The following is a 20,925-nucleotide window of genomic DNA, read 5'->3' as shown; positions in this document are numbered from 1 at the left end:
CTGGAAGACTGAAGGAGCATTAGAAAGTCCAAAAGGCATTACCAAATACTCAAAATGGCCCTCAGGCGTATTAAATGCGGTTTTCCACTCATCACCTTGCTTTATTCGTATAAGATTATACGCACCCCGAAGATCAATCTTAGTGAACCATTTAGCCCCCTTAATGCGAGCAAACAAATCAGTCAACAATGGCAAAGGATACTGATATTTTACGGTAATCTTATTCAAAAGACGATAATCTATACAAGGCCTCAAGGAACCATCTTTCTTGGCCACGAAAAAAAAACCTGCTCCCAAAGGGGACAAAGATGGACGGATATGTCCCTTTTCCAAGGACTCCTTAACATAATCCCGCATAGCAGTATGCTCTGGCACTGACAGATTGAACAAACGACCTTTAGGAAATTTACTGCCCGGAATTAAATTTATAGCACAATCGCAATCCCTGTGAGGAGGAAGCGAACTGAGCTTAGGCTCCTCAAAAACATCCCGATAGTCAGACAAAAACACAGGAATCTCAGAAGGAGTAGATGAAGCGATAGAAATCGGAGGTGCATCATCATGAACCCCCTGACAACCCCAGCTTAACACAGACACTGATTTCCAGTCAAGGACTGGATTATGAGTTTGTAACCATGGCAGACCAAGTACTAGAACATCATGCAAATTATACAGTACCAGGAAGCGAATCACCTCCTGATGAACGGGAGTCATACGCATGGTCACTTGTGTCCAGTACTGAGGTTTATTCATAGCCAAAGGTGTAGAGTCAATTCCCTTCAAAGGAATAGGGACTTCCAGAGGCTCCAGACTAAACCCACAGCGATTGGCAAATGACCAATCCATAAGACTCAGGGCAGCGCCTGAATCCACATAGGCATCGACGGAAATGGATGATAATGAACAAATCAGAGTCACAGACAGAATGAACTTAGACTGTAAAGTACTAATGGCAACAGACTTATCAACCTTTTTTGTGCGTTTAGAGCATGCTGATATAACATGAGCTGAATCACCACAATAAAAGCACAACCCTTTTTTCCGCCTATACTTTTGCCGTTCACTTCTGGACTGAATTCTATCACATTGCATTATCTCAGGTGACGGTTCAGACGACACCGCCAAATGATGCACAGGTTTGCGCTCCCGTAAACGCCGATCAATCTGAACAGCCATAGTCATAGACTCATTCAGACCAGCAGGCGCAGGGAACCCCACCATAACATCTTTAATGGCCTCAGAAAGGCCATCTCTAAACTTTGCAGCCAGAGCGCACTCATTCCACTGAGTAAGTACCGACCACTTCCGAAATTTTTGACAATAAATTTCTGCTTCATCTTGCCCCTGAGAGAGGGCCAACAAAGCTTTTTCAGCCTGAATCTCTTGGTTAGGTTCCTCATAGAGCAAACCCAATGCCAGAAAAAACGCATCTGCATTAAGCAACGCAGGGTCCCCTGGTGCCAATGCAAATGCCCAATCCTGAGGGTCACCCCGCAGGAAAGATATAATTATCTTGACTTGCTGAGCAGGGTCTCCAGAGGAGCGAGATTTCAAAGAAAGAAACAACTTGCAATTGTTCCTAAAATTCAGAAAACGAGATCTATCTCCAGAAAAAAACTCTGGGACAGGAATTCTAGGTTCAGACATAGGAGCATGTACAACAAAATCCTGTATATTTTGAACCTTAGTGGCAAGATTATTCAGGCTGGAAGCCAAACTCTGGACGTCCATGATAAACAGCTGAGATCAGAGCCATTCAAAGATTAAGAGGAGGAGGAAGTAGCCAGGCTGCAATAAGGCTAGGCAGCAAACTCTGAGGGGAAAAAAAAAAAAAAAAAAACTTCCTCAGACTACTTATCCTCCTACTTCAGCCAATACAATTAACACTTTGTGGGCCGGTTATACTGTCATGATCCCAATGGCAGGGGATCACAAAAAGGACAAGCACAGATACAAACAAGCTCTAGGGCGATGGAACCTGAGCTGACCGCGACCCTGAACCTAACACACAAATAAAAGTAGCCGGGGAACGTGCCTACGATGATCCTAGACGTCTCGCTCCAGCCGAAGATCTAACTTCCCCTATCAGAAGAAACACAGACCTCTCTAGCCTCCAGAGAAATACCCCACAGCAAATAGCAGCCCCCCACATATAATGACGGTGAAATAAGAGGAAAGCACATACGTAGTATGAAAACAGTTTCAGCAAAATGAGGCCCGCTAAAGCTAGATAGCAGAGGATACAAAAGTGAACTGCGCGGTCAGCGAAAAACCCTTCAAAAAACCATCCTGAAATTACTTGAACTCATGTGCCAACTCATGGTACATGAAAAGCAATTTCAGCCCACTAGAGCAACCAGCAGCAGAGAATCACATATCTGCAGGCTGGACTAAAAACCAAAATAAGCAAAACACGAAACAGGAAAATCCAAACTTAGCTTGTCCAGAAGGTTCTAGGAGCAGGGAGCAGAGGTAACAAGACACACTGGATACATTGATAACCGGCGAGGAAATGCCAGCAAAGCCAGGTTAAATAGGAAACTCCCATATGCTGATGGAACAGGTGGAACCCAGAAACCCAGGAAAGACAAGTCACCCAGTACCATCAGTAACCACCAGAGGGAGCCCAAAAACAGAACTCACAACAGTACCCCCCCCTTGAGGAGGGGTCACCGAACCCTCACGAGAACCACCAGGGCGACCAGGATGAGCCCTATGAAAAGCGCGAACCAAATCATCAGCATGAACATCCGAGGCAACCACCCAAGAATTATCCTCCTGACCATAACCCTTCCACTTGACCAAATACTGGAGTTTCCGTCTGGAAACACGAGAATCCAAGATCTTCTCTACAACATACTCCAATTCTCCCTCCACCAGCACTGGAGCAGGAGGCTCAAGAGAAGGAACAACAGGTACCTCATACTTCCGCAACAACGACCGATGAAACACATTATGAATAGCAAACGATGCCGGGAGATCCAAACGAAACGACACAGGGTTAAGAATTTCCAAGATCCTATAAGGACCGATGAACCGAGGCTTGAACTTAGGAGAAGAGACCTTCATAGGAACAAAACGAGAAGACAACCACACCAAGTCACCAACAAGAAGTCGAGGACCCACGCGGCGACGGCGATTAGCAAACTGCTGAGCCTTCTCCTGGGACAACTTCAAATTGTCCACCACATGACTCCAAATCCGATGCAACCTATCCACCACCATGTCCACTCCAGGACAATCAGAAGGTTCCACCTGACCAGAGGAAAAACGAGGATGAAACCCCGAATTACAAAAGAAAGGAGAAACCAAGGTAGCAGAACTAGCCCGATTATTAAGCGCAAACTCGGCCAGCGGCAAAAAGGTAACCCAGTCATCCTGATCAGCAGAAACAAAACACCTTAAATAAGTTTCCAAGGTCTGATTAGTTCGTTCAGTCTGGCCATTCGTCTGAGGATGGAATGCAGACGAAAAGGACAAATCAATGCCCATCTTAGCACAGAAAGTCCGCCAAAATCTAGACACAAACTGGGATCCCCTGTCAGAAACGATGTTCTCAGGAATCCCATGCAAACGAACCACATTCTGAAAAAACAGAGGGACCAACTCAGAGGAGGAAGGCAACTTAGGCAAGGGTACCAGATGAACCATTTTAGAAAAGCGATCACACACAACCCAGATGACGGACATTTTTTGAGAGACAGGGAGATCCGAAATAAAGTCCATGGAAATGTGCGTCCAAGGCCTCTTCGGGATAGGCAAAGGTGACAACAATCCACTGGCCCGAGAACAGCAAGGCTTAGCCCGAGCACAAACCTCACAAGACTGCACAAAAGAACGCACATCCCTCGACAAGGAAGGCCACCAAAAAGACCTGGCCACCAAGTCTCTAGTACCAAATATTCCAGGATGACCTGCCAACGCAGAAGAATGGACCTCAGAGATGACTCTACTGGTCCAATTATCCGGAACAAACAGTCTCTCAGGCGGACAAGGATCAGGTTTACCCGCCTGAAACTCCTGCAAAGCACGTCGCAAGTCTGGGGAGACAGCAGACAAAATCACCCCATCCCTAAGGATACCAGAGGGCTCAGAATTTCCAAGGGAGTCAGGCACAAAACTCCTAGAAAGAGCATCCGCCTTCACATTCTTTGAACCTGGCAGGTATGAAACCACAAAATTGAAACGAGAGAAAAACAGTGACCAACGAGCCTGTCTAGGATTCAGACGCCTGGCAGACTCAAGGTAAATCAAATTTTTGTGATCAGTCAAGACCACCACACGATGTCTAGCACCCTCTAGCCAATGACGCCACTCCTCAAATGCCCACTTCATGGCCAAAAGTTCCCGATTACCAACATCATAATTCCGCTCAGCCGGCGAAAACTTTCTAGAAAAAAACGCGCATGGCTTCATCACTGAGCCATCGGAGCTTCTCTGTGACAAAACCGCCCCCGCTCCAATCTCGGAAGCATCAACCTCAACCTGAAAAGGGAGCGAAACATCTGGCTGACGCAACACAGGAGCAGAAGAAAACCGGCGCTTAAGTTCCTGAAAGGCCTCCACAGCCGCAGGAGACCAATTAGCAACATCAGCACCCTTCTTAGTCAAATCCGTCAAAGGCTTAACAACACTAGAAAAATTAGTTATAAAACGACGATAGAAATTAGCAAAGCCCAAGAACTTCTGTAGACTCTTAAGAGATGTAGGCTGCGTCCAGTCACAAATAGCCTGAACCTTGACGGGATCCATCTCAATAGTAGAAGGGGAAAAAATATACCCCAAGAAAGAAATCTTCTGGACTCCAAAGAGACACTTTGAGCCTTTTACAAACAAGGAATTGGCCCGCAGGACCTGAAACACCTTCCTGACCTGCTGAACATGAGACTCCCAGTCATCAGAAAAAACCAAAATATCATCCAAATACACAATCATAAATTTATCCAGATATTCACGGAAAATATCGTGCATAAAGGACTGGAAGACTGAAGGAGCATTAGAAAGTCCAAAAGGCATTACCAAATACTCAAAATGGCCCTCAGGCGTATTAAATGCGGTTTTCCACTCATCACCTTGCTTTATTCGTATAAGATTATACGCACCCCGAAGATCAATCTTAGTGAACCATTTAGCCCCCTTAATGCGAGCAAACAAATCAGTCAACAATGGCAAAGGATACTGATATTTTACGGTAATCTTATTCAAAAGACGATAATCTATACAAGGCCTCAAGGAACCATCTTTCTTGGCCACGAAAAAAAAACCTGCTCCCAAAGGGGACAAAGATGGACGGATATGTCCCTTTTCCAAGGACTCCTTAACATAATCCCGCATAGCAGTATGCTCTGGCACTGACAGATTGAACAAACGACCTTTAGGAAATTTACTGCCCGGAATTAAATTTATAGCACAATCGCAATCCCTGTGAGGAGGAAGCGAACTGAGCTTAGGCTCCTCAAAAACATCCCGATAGTCAGACAAAAACACAGGAATCTCAGAAGGAGTAGATGAAGCGATAGAAATCGGAGGTGCATCATCATGAACCCCCTGACAACCCCAGCTTAACACAGACACTGATTTCCAGTCAAGGACTGGATTATGAGTTTGTAACCATGGCAGACCAAGTACTAGAACATCATGCAAATTATACAGTACCAGGAAGCGAATCACCTCCTGATGAACGGGAGTCATACGCATGGTCACTTGTGTCCAGTACTGAGGTTTATTCATAGCCAAAGGTGTAGAGTCAATTCCCTTCAAAGGAATAGGGACTTCCAGAGGCTCCAGACTAAACCCACAGCGATTGGCAAATGACCAATCCATAAGACTCAGGGCAGCGCCTGAATCCACATAGGCATCGACGGAAATGGATGATAATGAACAAATCAGAGTCACAGACAGAATGAACTTAGACTGTAAAGTACTAATGGCAACAGACTTATCAACCTTTTTTGTGCGTTTAGAGCATGCTGATATAACATGAGCTGAATCACCACAATAAAAGCACAACCCTTTTTTCCGCCTATACTTTTGCCGTTCACTTCTGGACTGAATTCTATCACATTGCATTATCTCAGGTGACGGTTCAGACGACACCGCCAAATGATGCACAGGTTTGCGCTCCCGTAAACGCCGATCAATCTGAACAGCCATAGTCATAGACTCATTCAGACCAGCAGGCGCAGGGAACCCCACCATAACATCTTTAATGGCCTCAGAAAGGCCATCTCTAAACTTTGCAGCCAGAGCGCACTCATTCCACTGAGTAAGTACCGACCACTTCCGAAATTTTTGACAATAAATTTCTGCTTCATCTTGCCCCTGAGAGAGGGCCAACAAAGCTTTTTCAGCCTGAATCTCTTGGTTAGGTTCCTCATAGAGCAAACCCAATGCCAGAAAAAACGCATCTGCATTAAGCAACGCAGGGTCCCCTGGTGCCAATGCAAATGCCCAATCCTGAGGGTCACCCCGCAGGAAAGATATAATTATCTTGACTTGCTGAGCAGGGTCTCCAGAGGAGCGAGATTTCAAAGAAAGAAACAACTTGCAATTGTTCCTAAAATTCAGAAAACGAGATCTATCTCCAGAAAAAAACTCTGGGACAGGAATTCTAGGTTCAGACATAGGAGCATGTACAACAAAATCCTGTATATTTTGAACCTTAGTGGCAAGATTATTCAGGCTGGAAGCCAAACTCTGGACGTCCATGATAAACAGCTGAGATCAGAGCCATTCAAAGATTAAGAGGAGGAGGAAGTAGCCAGGCTGCAATAAGGCTAGGCAGCAAACTCTGAGGGGAAAAAAAAAAAAAAAAAAACTTCCTCAGACTACTTATCCTCCTACTTCAGCCAATACAATTAACACTTTGTGGGCCGGTTATACTGTCATGATCCCAATGGCAGGGGATCACAAAAAGGACAAGCACAGATACAAACAAGCTCTAGGGCGATGGAACCTGAGCTGACCGCGACCCTGAACCTAACACACAAATAAAAGTAGCCGGGGAACGTGCCTACGATGATCCTAGACGTCTCGCTCCAGCCGAAGATCTAACTTCCCCTATCAGAAGAAACACAGACCTCTCTAGCCTCCAGAGAAATACCCCACAGCAAATAGCAGCCCCCCACATATAATGACGGTGAAATAAGAGGAAAGCACATACGTAGTATGAAAACAGTTTCAGCAAAATGAGGCCCGCTAAAGCTAGATAGCAGAGGATACAAAAGTGAACTGCGCGGTCAGCGAAAAACCCTTCAAAAAACCATCCTGAAATTACTTGAACTCATGTGCCAACTCATGGTACATGAAAAGCAATTTCAGCCCACTAGAGCAACCAGCAGCAGAGAATCACATATCTGCAGGCTGGACTAAAAACCAAAATAAGCAAAACACGAAACAGGAAAATCCAAACTTAGCTTGTCCAGAAGGTTCTAGGAGCAGGGAGCAGAGGTAACAAGACACACTGGATACATTGATAACCGGCGAGGAAATGCCAGCAAAGCCAGGTTAAATAGGAAACTCCCATATGCTGATGGAACAGGTGGAACCCAGAAACCCAGGAAAGACAAGTCACCCAGTACCATCAGTAACCACCAGAGGGAGCCCAAAAACAGAACTCACAACAGTACCCCCCCCTTGAGGAGGGGTCACCGAACCCTCACGAGAACCACCAGGGCGACCAGGATGAGCCCTATGAAAAGCGCGAACCAAATCATCAGCATGAACATCCGAGGCAACCACCCAAGAATTATCCTCCTGACCATAACCCTTCCACTTGACCAAATACTGGAGTTTCCGTCTGGAAACACGAGAATCCAAGATCTTCTCTACAACATACTCCAATTCTCCCTCCACCAGCACTGGAGCAGGAGGCTCAAGAGAAGGAACAACAGGTACCTCATACTTCCGCAACAACGACCGATGAAACACATTATGAATAGCAAACGATGCCGGGAGATCCAAACGAAACGACACAGGGTTAAGAATTTCCAAGATCCTATAAGGACCGATGAACCGAGGCTTGAACTTAGGAGAAGAGACCTTCATAGGAACAAAACGAGAAGACAACCACACCAAGTCACCAACAAGAAGTCGAGGACCCACGCGGCGACGGCGATTAGCAAACTGCTGAGCCTTCTCCTGGGACAACTTCAAATTGTCCACCACATGACTCCAAATCCGATGCAACCTATCCACCACCATGTCCACTCCAGGACAATCAGAAGGTTCCACCTGACCAGAGGAAAAACGAGGATGAAACCCCGAATTACAAAAGAAAGGAGAAACCAAGGTAGCAGAACTAGCCCGATTATTAAGCGCAAACTCGGCCAGCGGCAAAAAGGTAACCCAGTCATCCTGATCAGCAGAAACAAAACACCTTAAATAAGTTTCCAAGGTCTGATTAGTTCGTTCAGTCTGGCCATTCGTCTGAGGATGGAATGCAGACGAAAAGGACAAATCAATGCCCATCTTAGCACAGAAAGTCCGCCAAAATCTAGACACAAACTGGGATCCCCTGTCAGAAACGATGTTCTCAGGAATCCCATGCAAACGAACCACATTCTGAAAAAACAGAGGGACCAACTCAGAGGAGGAAGGCAACTTAGGCAAGGGTACCAGATGAACCATTTTAGAAAAGCGATCACACACAACCCAGATGACGGACATTTTTTGAGAGACAGGGAGATCCGAAATAAAGTCCATGGAAATGTGCGTCCAAGGCCTCTTCGGGATAGGCAAAGGTGACAACAATCCACTGGCCCGAGAACAGCAAGGCTTAGCCCGAGCACAAACCTCACAAGACTGCACAAAAGAACGCACATCCCTCGACAAGGAAGGCCACCAAAAAGACCTGGCCACCAAGTCTCTAGTACCAAATATTCCAGGATGACCTGCCAACGCAGAAGAATGGACCTCAGAGATGACTCTACTGGTCCAATTATCCGGAACAAACAGTCTCTCAGGCGGACAAGGATCAGGTTTACCCGCCTGAAACTCCTGCAAAGCACGTCGCAAGTCTGGGGAGACAGCAGACAAAATCACCCCATCCCTAAGGATACCAGAGGGCTCAGAATTTCCAAGGGAGTCAGGCACAAAACTCCTAGAAAGAGCATCCGCCTTCACATTCTTTGAACCTGGCAGGTATGAAACCACAAAATTGAAACGAGAGAAAAACAGTGACCAACGAGCCTGTCTAGGATTCAGACGCCTGGCAGACTCAAGGTAAATCAAATTTTTGTGATCAGTCAAGACCACCACACGATGTCTAGCACCCTCTAGCCAATGACGCCACTCCTCAAATGCCCACTTCATGGCCAAAAGTTCCCGATTACCAACATCATAATTCCGCTCAGCCGGCGAAAACTTTCTAGAAAAAAACGCGCATGGCTTCATCACTGAGCCATCGGAGCTTCTCTGTGACAAAACCGCCCCCGCTCCAATCTCGGAAGCATCAACCTCAACCTGAAAAGGGAGCGAAACATCTGGCTGACGCAACACAGGAGCAGAAGAAAACCGGCGCTTAAGTTCCTGAAAGGCCTCCACAGCCGCAGGAGACCAATTAGCAACATCAGCACCCTTCTTAGTCAAATCCGTCAAAGGCTTAACAACACTAGAAAAATTAGTTATAAAACGACGATAGAAATTAGCAAAGCCCAAGAACTTCTGTAGACTCTTAAGAGAGAGTCTATTGCCAGGCTGCAATAAGGCTAGGCAGCAAACTCTGAGGGGAAAAAAAAAAAAAAAAAAAACTTCCTCAGACTACTTATCCTCCTACTTCAGCCAATACAATTAACACTTTGTGGGCCGGTTATACTGTCATGATCCCAATGGCAGGGGATCACAAAAAGGACAAGCACAGATACAAACAAGCTCTAGGGCGATGGAACCTGAGCTGACCGCGACCCTGAACCTAACACACAAATAAAAGTAGCCGGGGAACGTGCCTACGATGATCCTAGACGTCTCGCTCCAGCCGAAGATCTAACTTCCCCTATCAGAAGAAACACAGACCTCTCTAGCCTCCAGAGAAATACCCCACAGCAAATAGCAGCCCCCCACATATAATGACGGTGAAATAAGAGGAAAGCACATACGTAGTATGAAAACAGTTTCAGCAAAATGAGGCCCGCTAAAGCTAGATAGCAGAGGATACAAAAGTGAACTGCGCGGTCAGCGAAAAACCCTTCAAAAAACCATCCTGAAATTACTTGAACTCATGTGCCAACTCATGGTACATGAAAAGCAATTTCAGCCCACTAGAGCAACCAGCAGCAGAGAATCACATATCTGCAGGCTGGACTAAAAACCAAAATAAGCAAAACACGAAACAGGAAAATCCAAACTTAGCTTGTCCAGAAGGTTCTAGGAGCAGGGAGCAGAGGTAACAAGACACACTGGATACATTGATAACCGGCGAGGAAATGCCAGCAAAGCCAGGTTAAATAGGAAACTCCCATATGCTGATGGAACAGGTGGAACCCAGAAACCCAGGAAAGACAAGTCACCCAGTACCATCAGTAACCACCAGAGGGAGCCCAAAAACAGAACTCACAACACCGCAGTACCACTTTCCTCCACCAACGGAAGCTCACAGAGAGAATCAGCCGAAGTACCACTTGTGACCACAGGAGGGAGCTCTGCCACAGAATTCACAACAGGTTTTACAGCCACGAGCAGCGCTGCATTAGCAGAGCTCCTGGCTGTAAAAAAAATTAACCCCTTCAGATGGATTTACAACGTGGGACGTTACAGATCTACGGAAGGTATGTATATTGTTGGTTTACTATTTTTTCTTTGTCACAGAGTGAGGGTCTTCAGCGAGTGGATTGAGCGTACAATAAAATATTACAACAAACGGTGTGTTTATTTCATTAAAAGACTTTCATAATGTGTTTGTGTTTTTTTTAACTCTTTCATACAATTGGATTAATAATGGATAGGTGTCAGAATTGACGCCTCTCTATTATTAATCTGGCTTAATGTCACCTTACAATAGCAACGTGACATTAACCCTTAATTACCCCATATCCCACCACTACACGGGAGTGGGAAGAGAGAGGCTAAGTGCCAGAATAGGCGCATCTTCCAGATGTGGCTTTTCTGGGGTGGCTGGGGGCAGATGTTTTTAGCCAGTGGGGGGGGGGGCAATAACTATGGACCCCCTCCAGGCTATTAATATCTGCCCTCAGTCACTGGCTTTACTACTCTGGCGGAGAAAATTGTGCGGGAGCCCACGCCAATTTTTTCCACCATTTAACCCTTTAATTTAATAGCTAGAACGGCCAAATTTTGCACATACACACTACTAACATTAGTAGTGTGGAGTATGCAAAAAAACAGGGGATATGACATGGTTTACTGTATGTAAACCATGTCTCATATCATGTCGGGTTTTTGAAGGAGATAGCAAAAGCCGGCAATTGAATTACCGGCTTTTAAGCTATCAAGCGCTGGATGAAATATTAATATATATACATATATGTGTCTCACTGACATATATATATATATATATACCTATTCTATGTGTACACATTTATTCCACCTATTCTATTGTAAGCTGTCAGTGTGATTTTACTGTACACCGCACTGAATTGCCGGCTTTTCTATAGAACACCGCTGCGTATTTCTCGCAAGTCACACTGCTGGTCCGTGTGTAATCCGTATTTTTCGGACCCCCATAGACTTGCATTGGCGATTTTTTTGTGCAATACGGTGACAAACGAAGCATGCTGCGATTTTCTACGGCCGTAGAAAGCCGTATAATACGGATCAGTAAAATACGGCAGATAGGAGCTGGGGCATAGAGAATAATTGGGCCGTGTGGAATGCGTGTTTTACGGACGTATTTAATGCGCTCATACGTCCGTAAAACTCGCTAGTGTGACGCCGGCCTTAATCTTTGGGGTGTTGTTCCATAGTTTTTGATCTAGATGTGATATGTGGTTTCTTGTGTGTATGGGGTTCCTTATTGATTGGCATGTGTTCAAACATTGATTATTCATCAGCTGTTTCGCAAATATTATTTCCTCTCCTGAGCAGGATATTTTACTCATTATAATTAAAGGGACTCTGTCACCTGAATTTGGAGGGAACAATCTTCAGCCATAGGGGCGGGTATTTGATTCACCCTTTCCTTACCCGCTGGCTGCATGCTGGCTGCAATATTGGATTGAAGTTCTTTCTCTGTCCTCCGTAGTACACGCCTGCGCAAGGCAAGATTGCCTTGCGCAGGTGTGAACTACGGAGGACAGAGAATGAACTTCAATCCAATATTGCAGCCAGCATGCAACCAGCGGGTAAGGAAAGGGTGAGTCAAACACCCGAAAACCCCGCCCCTATGGCTGAAGATTGTTCCCTCCAAATTCAGGTGACAGAGTCCCTTTAAGGCTATGTGCCTACGCTCAGGAATGTTTGCAGAATTTTCCTGCGCAAATCCGGACTCCTTTCACAGGAAATCCGCTCGTGTTTTTTTCGCGTTTTTATTGCGATTTTTGCGCAGTTATTGCGGGTTTTTTTGCAGATTTTTCACATTTGTTTTCCAGAGGTTCCCAATACAATAATATAGCGGCAAATGCGCAGATTTTCCTCAAAATTAATGAACATGCTGTGTTTTTTTCCGTGATGCGGTTTTTTTTGCGGAAAAAGAAGCAGCATGGGCACAAAAATTGTGGAATGCATTAAAATGATGGGATGCTTAATGTAAGCATTTTTAAAGAGTTTTTGCAGCGGAGAACAGCCGAAAAAATGCGAAAAAAAAGCGAAAAATTCTGAACGTGGGCACATAGCCTCAGACCCACACATGGGTCGAATTGCGTAAAGTTTTATTCTCATGTGGGACTAGCTATCCCATTCTGTCTTGATCTCCAACAATGTTTTTAAGAGGATTTGAATACAGTAAAAGTTTTTATTATCAAGAAGATGTGCTGGATCATTATGGATTAACTTTGCATGCGGGCCTGAAAGCTATTTCATGCACCTTCATGGATAACTGCACCTGCTGTGAACAATTCAAGGGTGAGCTCATGAACTTTTTTCTTATATTTTGAAGATTATACCCAGTATACAGGAAAGGGTCTTGTTGAATCTCTCCACCAGGCCATACATCTATGGATGTCCTAAGTTACATAATCTGGAAGGACTTACACAACTCTCTCATCACTTTGGACATAAAAGGAGGTCCGTGGTCCATCAGGATCTTCTTTGGCAGGCTCCTCCTGGAAAAAATACAGACCCGCGCTCAGGCTATACTCCTGGTGGAGGAGATTCTCAGTGGTACCGCCTCCCGGTATCATGTTGCGTAGTCCATGACCGACCACCAGGATATATTGGTGCCCTCTGGCGGATTGAACTAGGGAACCAACAAAATCCATGGCAATGCAGTCAAATGAGACTTCTATAGTGGGTAATGGCAATAGGGGTCTACTGAAGTGAGAGACTGGAGCAGTTAGCTGGCAGGTGGAACAGGACTGGCAATAGGTAACAATGTCTCGGAGACATCCAAGCCAATAGAACCTCTGAAGGACCCACTTTTGAGTTTTGTCTAAGCCCATATGCTCACCCAATACATGAGAATGGGCCAGGTCTAACACCTTATGCCTATAAGGCCTCAGAACTAACAGTTGCTCTATTACCTCCCGGCTCAGTTTAGTAAGCCAGTGTAGCAAGTCTTAATTTACTGCAAAGTATGGAAACCTGGTATCAGACCCCGGCTCTTGAGCAACCCCATTTAGAACAGAGCATTCATTTGAGCAATCTCAAAATTCCCCCCAGAAACCGCCAACTCAGGAATGTTGACCTCATGGGTTGCTTTCTCGTCCTCATTGCCAGCAGGAACACCCAGGGAAAACTCATCCGCCTCCGATGGATGTGGATTTTTTATGGTTGAACTTGCTCTCATATGAGTAACTCGACAATGCTGTCTTTTGCCATAACTTCCAGAATAAGCTAAAGTCCTGCCCTATGATAGCTGGGTGTAACAGGTCTCTAACTTCTCTGACCTCATGGGACTCAGTGCCACAGTTCGTTTCTCCGGTCACTCTTGTGACAGGGTAGTTCTTAGCTTCCTGTGAATACAGCAGATGCCCACAAGCATTCCGAGGACTGTGGCGCTTACCAAGGTCACCAAACTCCGAGTCCAAGAGTTCAGAAACCAGTACTCCGTTTATTGTCACGGGACATGCCTGCTGCTCCACACCAGGCTGATGGTCCACACTGCAGACCGGATAGGCATAATGCGAACAGCACCTTCCTATGCTACAGTCCATCTGTTCGGTGGCAGAGGACAACGGATATGCACAGGACCATGACACCTCCAACAAACTAAGTTATTATTACTGGCCTTTGGCAACCCTCAGCGGCCCTTTGGGACCATAGGCTCCCCCCAGTTGTGACTCTATTACCCTTCTTTCTTCTTTTGAGTGTGAGGCTCCTTTTGGGTACCTCAGTACGGGAAAGCAATGATGCCCGGCTTCCTTAAGGACTTCTCGATGACCTGGTACCTTTCACTAAGCCAAATAGGTCATCCGCATACTGGGTGTCTCCATGGGCAACCCAGGTCTGCACCGACCAACGATAAATCTGTCCATAACAACACGTTCAAACATCTGGGTAGGGATTGAGGACTCCGGCTGCAAGTACTTCTGTACAAGATGAAGCAAGTCAAACATTGGGGAGCAGGTGGTTTGTCAACACATTACGCCCAGTGGTGGACTCTTTGAGCTCTGATCAACAGTTACTCCTGAATGCACCAACATTGTAGCATTCAGTTTGGCATACTCTTGCTCATCTTGTAAGGCCAGATCATAATAAGCCTTTTAGGTCTTGCCAGTTAGGTAGGGCATCAGCCCCTCTGCCCACTGCTCCAGTGGCAGCTACTCGCGCTCTGCTATCCTTTAAAATATGGTTTAAAATGCTTCAACATCATCACCAGAGGTCATCTTTTGCATGGCAGGTCTTACCACCTTCCAGACATGAGTTGTCACCTGGATTTGGAGGAGGGCCGGTCGCCCTGGCAAGGATCGCCTCCATTAGGAATGCCGACTGCTACTGCTGAAATTGTTCCTGCTGATGCCGCTACTGTTCCTGTTGTCGCTGCTGCTGTTCCTGTTGCTGTAGCTGCTGCTGCTGCCATTGCTGTTGCTGGTGGAGATTATCCTGCAGTAGCTGTTTTAACATCTCACCCATGCTGTCTGCTTTTACACCTGCAGCCACCTTCACCCAAGACATGCAGTTTGGCCACAGCCATCACACGTGCTTACTGGGGAAGTTGGATGTATTTTCCACCAACTGTGGTAGATCAGCTTACTTGGCTGCCCAAAAGTATTCACAGGAACGCTTTACGTTTAAGTTTTCCCCAGTGGAAACTAAAAATGTTCTGCATAAACCAGTTTAAAATTTGATAAACATACACAGCCTTTCTGGAATAATGGGAAAAATGAAATAGCACATAGTACAGTCTGTGTGGCTTCAGGGTTTGCCCGCTAAAGAAAAAAAAAAGGTTCTGCACTCTTTAACCTGAGCACAGCTCTGGAGATCTCCTATCCAGACACACCGAACCCTAAATGAGTCCAAAGGCTTAACATTTACATTCTAAGCAACACCCTGAGGTGGAGATATGGTGATCTGCCTCCCACCCACCTCTTCAGCTGTTCACAAAAACCCAGCCCTATTACGGCTGATTAACCCTTCTCAGCACATAACATGCTGGAGCATTCTTCCGGGTTCATATAACTGAGGCTAACATCCTCAGTGACACATATCTTCCCTCCAGTATTTTATCAATGACCTACTCAATATAGATACACATTATATGTACAGTACAGACCAAAAGTTTGGACACACCTTCTCATTTAAAGATTTTTCTGTATTTTCATGACTATGAAAATTGTAAAATCACACTGAAGGCATCAATGCTATGAAATAACACATGTGAAATTATATACTTAACAAAAAAGTGTGAAACAACTGAAATTATATCTTATATTCTAGATTCTTCAAAGTAGCCACCTTTTGCTTTGATGACTGTTTTGCACACTCTTGGCATTCTTTTGATGAGCTTCTAGAGGTAGTCACCGGAAATGGTTTTCACTTCACAGGTGTGCCCTGTCAGGTTTAATAAGTGGGATTTCTTACCTTATAAATGGGGTTGGGATCATCAGTTTTGCAGAAGTCTGGTGGATACACAGCTGATAGTCCTACTGAATAGACTGTTAGAATTTGTATTATGGCAAGAAAAAAGCAGCTAAGTAAAGAAAAAAAAGTGGCCATCATTACTTTAAGAAATGAAGGTCAGTCAGTCCGAAAAATTGGACAAACTTTGAAAGTGTCCCTAAGTGCAGTGGCAAAAACCATCAAGTGCTACAAAGAAAGTGGTTTACATGAGGACCGCCCCAGAAAAGGAAGACCAAGAGCCACCTCTGCTTCTGAGGGTAAGTTTATCCGAATCACCAGCCTCAGAAATCGAAGGTTATCAGCAGCTCAGATTAGAGACAAGGTCAATGCTACACAGAGTTCTAGCAGCAGACACATCTCTACAACAACTGTTAAGAGGAGACTTTGTGCAGCAGGCCTCCATGGTAAAATAGCTGCTAGGAAACCACTGCTAAGGACTGGCAACAAGCAAAAGAGACTTGTTTGGGCTAAAGAACACAAGGAATGGACATTAAACCAGTGGAAATCTGTGCTTTGGTCTGATGAGTCCAAATTTGAGATCTTTGGTTCTAACCACCGTGTCTTTGTGCGACGCAGAAAAGGTGAACGGATGGACTCTACATGCCTGGTTCCCACCGTGAAGCATGGAGGAGGAGGTGTGATGATTTGGGGGTGCTTTGCTGGTGACACTGTTGGGGATTTATTCAAAATTGAAGGCATACTGAACCAGCATGGCTACCACAACAAATTGCAGTGGCATGCTATTCCATCCGATTTGCGTTTAGTTGGACCATCATTTCTTTTTCAACAGGTCAATGACCCCAAACACACCTCCAGGCTGTTTAAGGGCTATTTGACCAAGAAGGAGAGTGATGGGGTGCTACGCCAGGCCTGAACCCAATCGAGATGGTTTGGGGTGAGCTGGACTACAGAGTGAAGGCAAAAGGGCCAATAAGTGCTAAGCATCTCTGGGAACTCCTTCAAGATTGTTGGAAGACCATTCCCGGTGACTACCTCTTGAAGCTCATCAAGAGAATCCCAAGAGTGTGCAAAGCAGTCATCAAAGCAAAAGGTGGCTACTTTGAAGAACCTGGAATATAAGACATAATTTCAGTTGTTTCACACTTTTTTGTTAAGTATATAATTCCACATGTGTTAATTCATAGTTTTGATGCCTTCAGTGTGAATATACAATTTTCATTGAAGATGAAATGAGGGTGAACATTTCAGCAAGACAATGATTCCAAACACACAGCCAAGGAAACTCTCAATGGGTTTCAGTGAAAAAAAAATAAAGCTGCTTGTATGGGCCAGCCAATCACCTAACCTGAATGCATTTGAAAATTTATGGAAGTAACTAAAGCTCAAAGTTCATAGCAGAATCCCACGAAAACTTCAGGATTTGAAGAGTGTTTGGCCGGGGTCACACTTGCGAGTGCAATGTAAGAAACTCGTACGAGTCGCTTGCATCATTACCCAGCACTGCCGCCGGCACTCTGGACCGGAGCGTGCGGCTGCATGTATTTCTATGCAGCTGAACGCTCCGTTCTGAGTGCTGGCAGCAGTGTCAGGTAGTGATGCGAGAAACTCATGCGAGTTTCTCACATTGCACTCGCAAGTGTGACCCCTGCCTTTGTGTGAAAGAACATGACAAAATCACACCTAAGCAATGCATGCTACTAGTTTCTCCATACAGGAGGTGTTTTGAAGCTGTCATCACCAACAAAGGCTTTTGTATGAAGTATTTAAAAAAAATTAGTAAGTGTGTTCAAAATTTTTTCTGTGTTAATTCTCATTATTGCTCATAACTTGTTTTATGGACACCTATGGTTTGATTTCATTGCCTGTGTGGATTGGATAGATTGTTATTGACATCTGATGAGAATTTCATGTCAATAGCACTTTTAGAAATATATTTACTTGGAAAAGTGGTAACTTGTTCAATACTTAATTCACCATCTGTATATACTGTCATGGCTGACACATGCTGACACAGAGACATAAAAAAGCTAGACTGCAGTTTGCCAACATGTACATGAGTAATCCAAAATCCTTCTGGGTAAGCGTCTTGTGGACATATGAAAATAAGTTAGAAATTTTTGGTAAAGTACATCATTCTACTGTTTACCGGAAATGGAATGATGCCCACAAAAAAAAGTCACAGTACCAACAGTCAAAGCTGGTGGAGGTTCAAAGATTGTGTGGAATTGTTCTGACGCCTCTAGCACTGAGTGCCTTGACTGTGTGTAATGCATCATGAAATTCGAAGATTATCAAAGGATTTTGGACCGCAATGTAGTGCCCAGTGTCAGAAAGCTAGGTTTGCATCCTAGGTGATGGGCCTTCCAGCAGGACAATGACCTCATAGTTCACAAAGCACCCAGAAATTAATGGAAACAAAGCGCTGGAGAGTTCTGAAGTGACCAGCAATGAGTCCGGATCTAACTTTCATTGAACACCTATGGAGAAATATTAAAATTGCTGTTGGGAGAAGCCACTCTTCAAATATGAGAGACCTGGAGCAGTTTGCAAAAGAAGAGTGGTCCAATCGCTACACATTTTATTATCTATATATATAATTGTCTAAGGGTTTTTCCGTCTGTCTGTCTGTCCTGGAAATCCCGGCTCTCTGATTGGTCGAGGCCGCCAGGCCTCAGCCAATCAGAGACGGGCACAGTATCGACGTAGAAATCCTGCGCCTCTGATTGGTCGAGGCCGCCAGGCCTCGACCAATCAGCGACGGGCACAGCGACGATGATGTCATAATGGTTGCCATGGCGACAATGATGTCATAAAGGTTGCCTCGACCAATCAGCGACGGGCACAGCGACGATGATGTCATAATGGTTGCCATGGCGACGATGATGTCATAAAGGTTGCCTCGACCAATCAGCGACGGGCACAGCGACGATGATGTCATAATGGTTGCCATGGTGACGATGATGTCATAAAGGTTGCCTCGACCAATCAGCGACGGGCACAGTCTGCCGCGAATTCTGGAATCATCATTGTCCATATACTACGGGGACATGCATATTCTAGAATACCCGATGCGTTAGAATCGGGCCACAATCTAGTTTACATTTGATGTCCCTCTGGCAGGTGCATTCTTCCATCATCAGCAGCTCCATCCTGGTGGTCTTCTGTCTGTCCATCCATCAGCACTACTGGCCAGATCACCAGCTTTTAGCTAGTCCTGTCTCCTGCCTCTTCACTACCTCTGATAGCTGCTGGGAGCAGCCTCTGAGCAGTCACTGAATCTGACACTCATTCTCCTTCCTTCTGAGAAGCTCTGACAGCTGCCTGACCCATGTGAACATCAGCCATCACATCAACCTCCCCTCCACTCTGTAGCCACTTACCACCGTCTGTACTGAGGGGCTTTATTGATTAACAGCTGGAATGGCCCATTCAGGCAGTATTCACACTGCAGCTATTGCTTCTGAATGGGCCACTTCAGCATTTTCCCAATAAAGTCCCCTCAGTACAGTGGGTGGAGGTAGCTATAGGGGCGTAGGGGGGATTGGTGTGATAGCTCATGCAAACATCAGTCAGGTAGTTCAGTTGTCAGAACTGATCAGAAGGAATGAGAGTTGTCGGATGTACTGACTCCTTGTTGGAAGCTGTTGCGAGCAGCAGCCAGAGGCAGTGAAGATGGAGGAGAAAGTATTGGCTGAGAATATCAGCCATACTTGCCAGTCGTGTGCCTGAATACTGAGAAGCCGTGGGGGCCATGTCCAGGAATCCGTCTCTCTGCAAGGTTCGCAGTGCGCTGTGGTCACTCTTCTATTTGTACTGCACATGTCAACCTTTTTCACGCATGCACAGTACAAACTTCGGTAAAATTTTTAACAAATCACAGACAGCGCTTTTTTCTGCTGGACATTACGGACGGCAAAGAAAAGCACCAGATTTTTATGGATGGTTAGATGGAGGAGGGGTCATGGTGTTGAAGCATGTGTGGCCGCTATGGATGGTATGTCCCTGACCTTTGTATTTGCATTTTTAGATGCAGTAAATTACATCATTGCAAAGCTAGTGGTATATACATCATAGCAAACAATTGTATCGCCCTTTTGCTTATCATCTGTTGGAAGAAAAAAGTTCGAGAGACATATTGTCCAAAGGCAAAAAAAACAAAATAGCCTTCTTGTTTTTAGAAACAAATGGCTGCAGCTCAGGGCACTTTTAATTGTGCCTACTTTAGTGTATAAAACCTGCCTAGAGTGTCTCATTCAAAATAAGATATCAATCCTGCCATGTCAAGGCTTTCATTAGCCTAAAGAGGATTTTAACCAACAGTTTTAATTAGCATGAAAAGCTAAGTGCATGAAATGTGTTCTATCATCCTCTTCAATTAAATTACAGAGAAACAGGTTGCAACATTTCAGCGACACTTGATTTCTTGCATAAACACTGAAAGTAAAATTACCTTTGCCGCTCTTTTCTGAGGGCTTAATTATGATGGGCACAGGGATTTCTGGTTTGACGTCTGATAGCTTGTTGTCTCTGGATTTGTCTTCTACTCCATTGGGCTTGGGTTCTTCTACTTCATCGCTAGGTAACTTAAATTCAGGAACAATTCTTTTTAAGAGCTCCCACACTTCTTCAAGACAGTCATTTCTGAAATATGGGAATAATTACAGTAAGAAGGAATATGACATCAGAAGTAATCTGTTTACATTGAGTTTCTCTGATATTTTTCCAAACCAATCTTTATTTACATCAAATCATAAAATCTTCCAGTTTTCACTTTGGCCATGGAGTTTCATATTA

The 20,925-nt window shown here is 45.0% G+C and overlaps 1 protein-coding gene across 2 annotated transcripts in view; it reads right to left on the bottom strand.

Moving 5' to 3' along the window:
- ADGB (androglobin) overlaps positions 1 to 20,925 on the bottom strand; it is a 591,174-nt gene that overhangs the window by 459,757 nt on the left and 110,492 nt on the right. For both annotated transcript variants that reach the window (XM_069769164.1, XM_069769163.1), the window contains exon 8: positions 20,582 to 20,772. In XM_069769164.1, the coding sequence (XP_069625265.1) occupies positions 20,582 to 20,772 (191 nt within the window). The remainder of the gene's footprint in view (positions 1 to 20,581; positions 20,773 to 20,925) is intronic.

Source organism: Ranitomeya imitator, chromosome 5 (genome assembly GCF_032444005.1).
Source record: "Ranitomeya imitator isolate aRanImi1 chromosome 5, aRanImi1.pri, whole genome shotgun sequence".
In the NCBI taxonomy this organism is placed as follows: domain Eukaryota; kingdom Metazoa; phylum Chordata; class Amphibia; order Anura; family Dendrobatidae; genus Ranitomeya; species Ranitomeya imitator.
The sequence above is the reverse complement of the archived record's forward strand: the minus strand, read 5'-3'. Positions and strand labels throughout refer to the sequence as shown.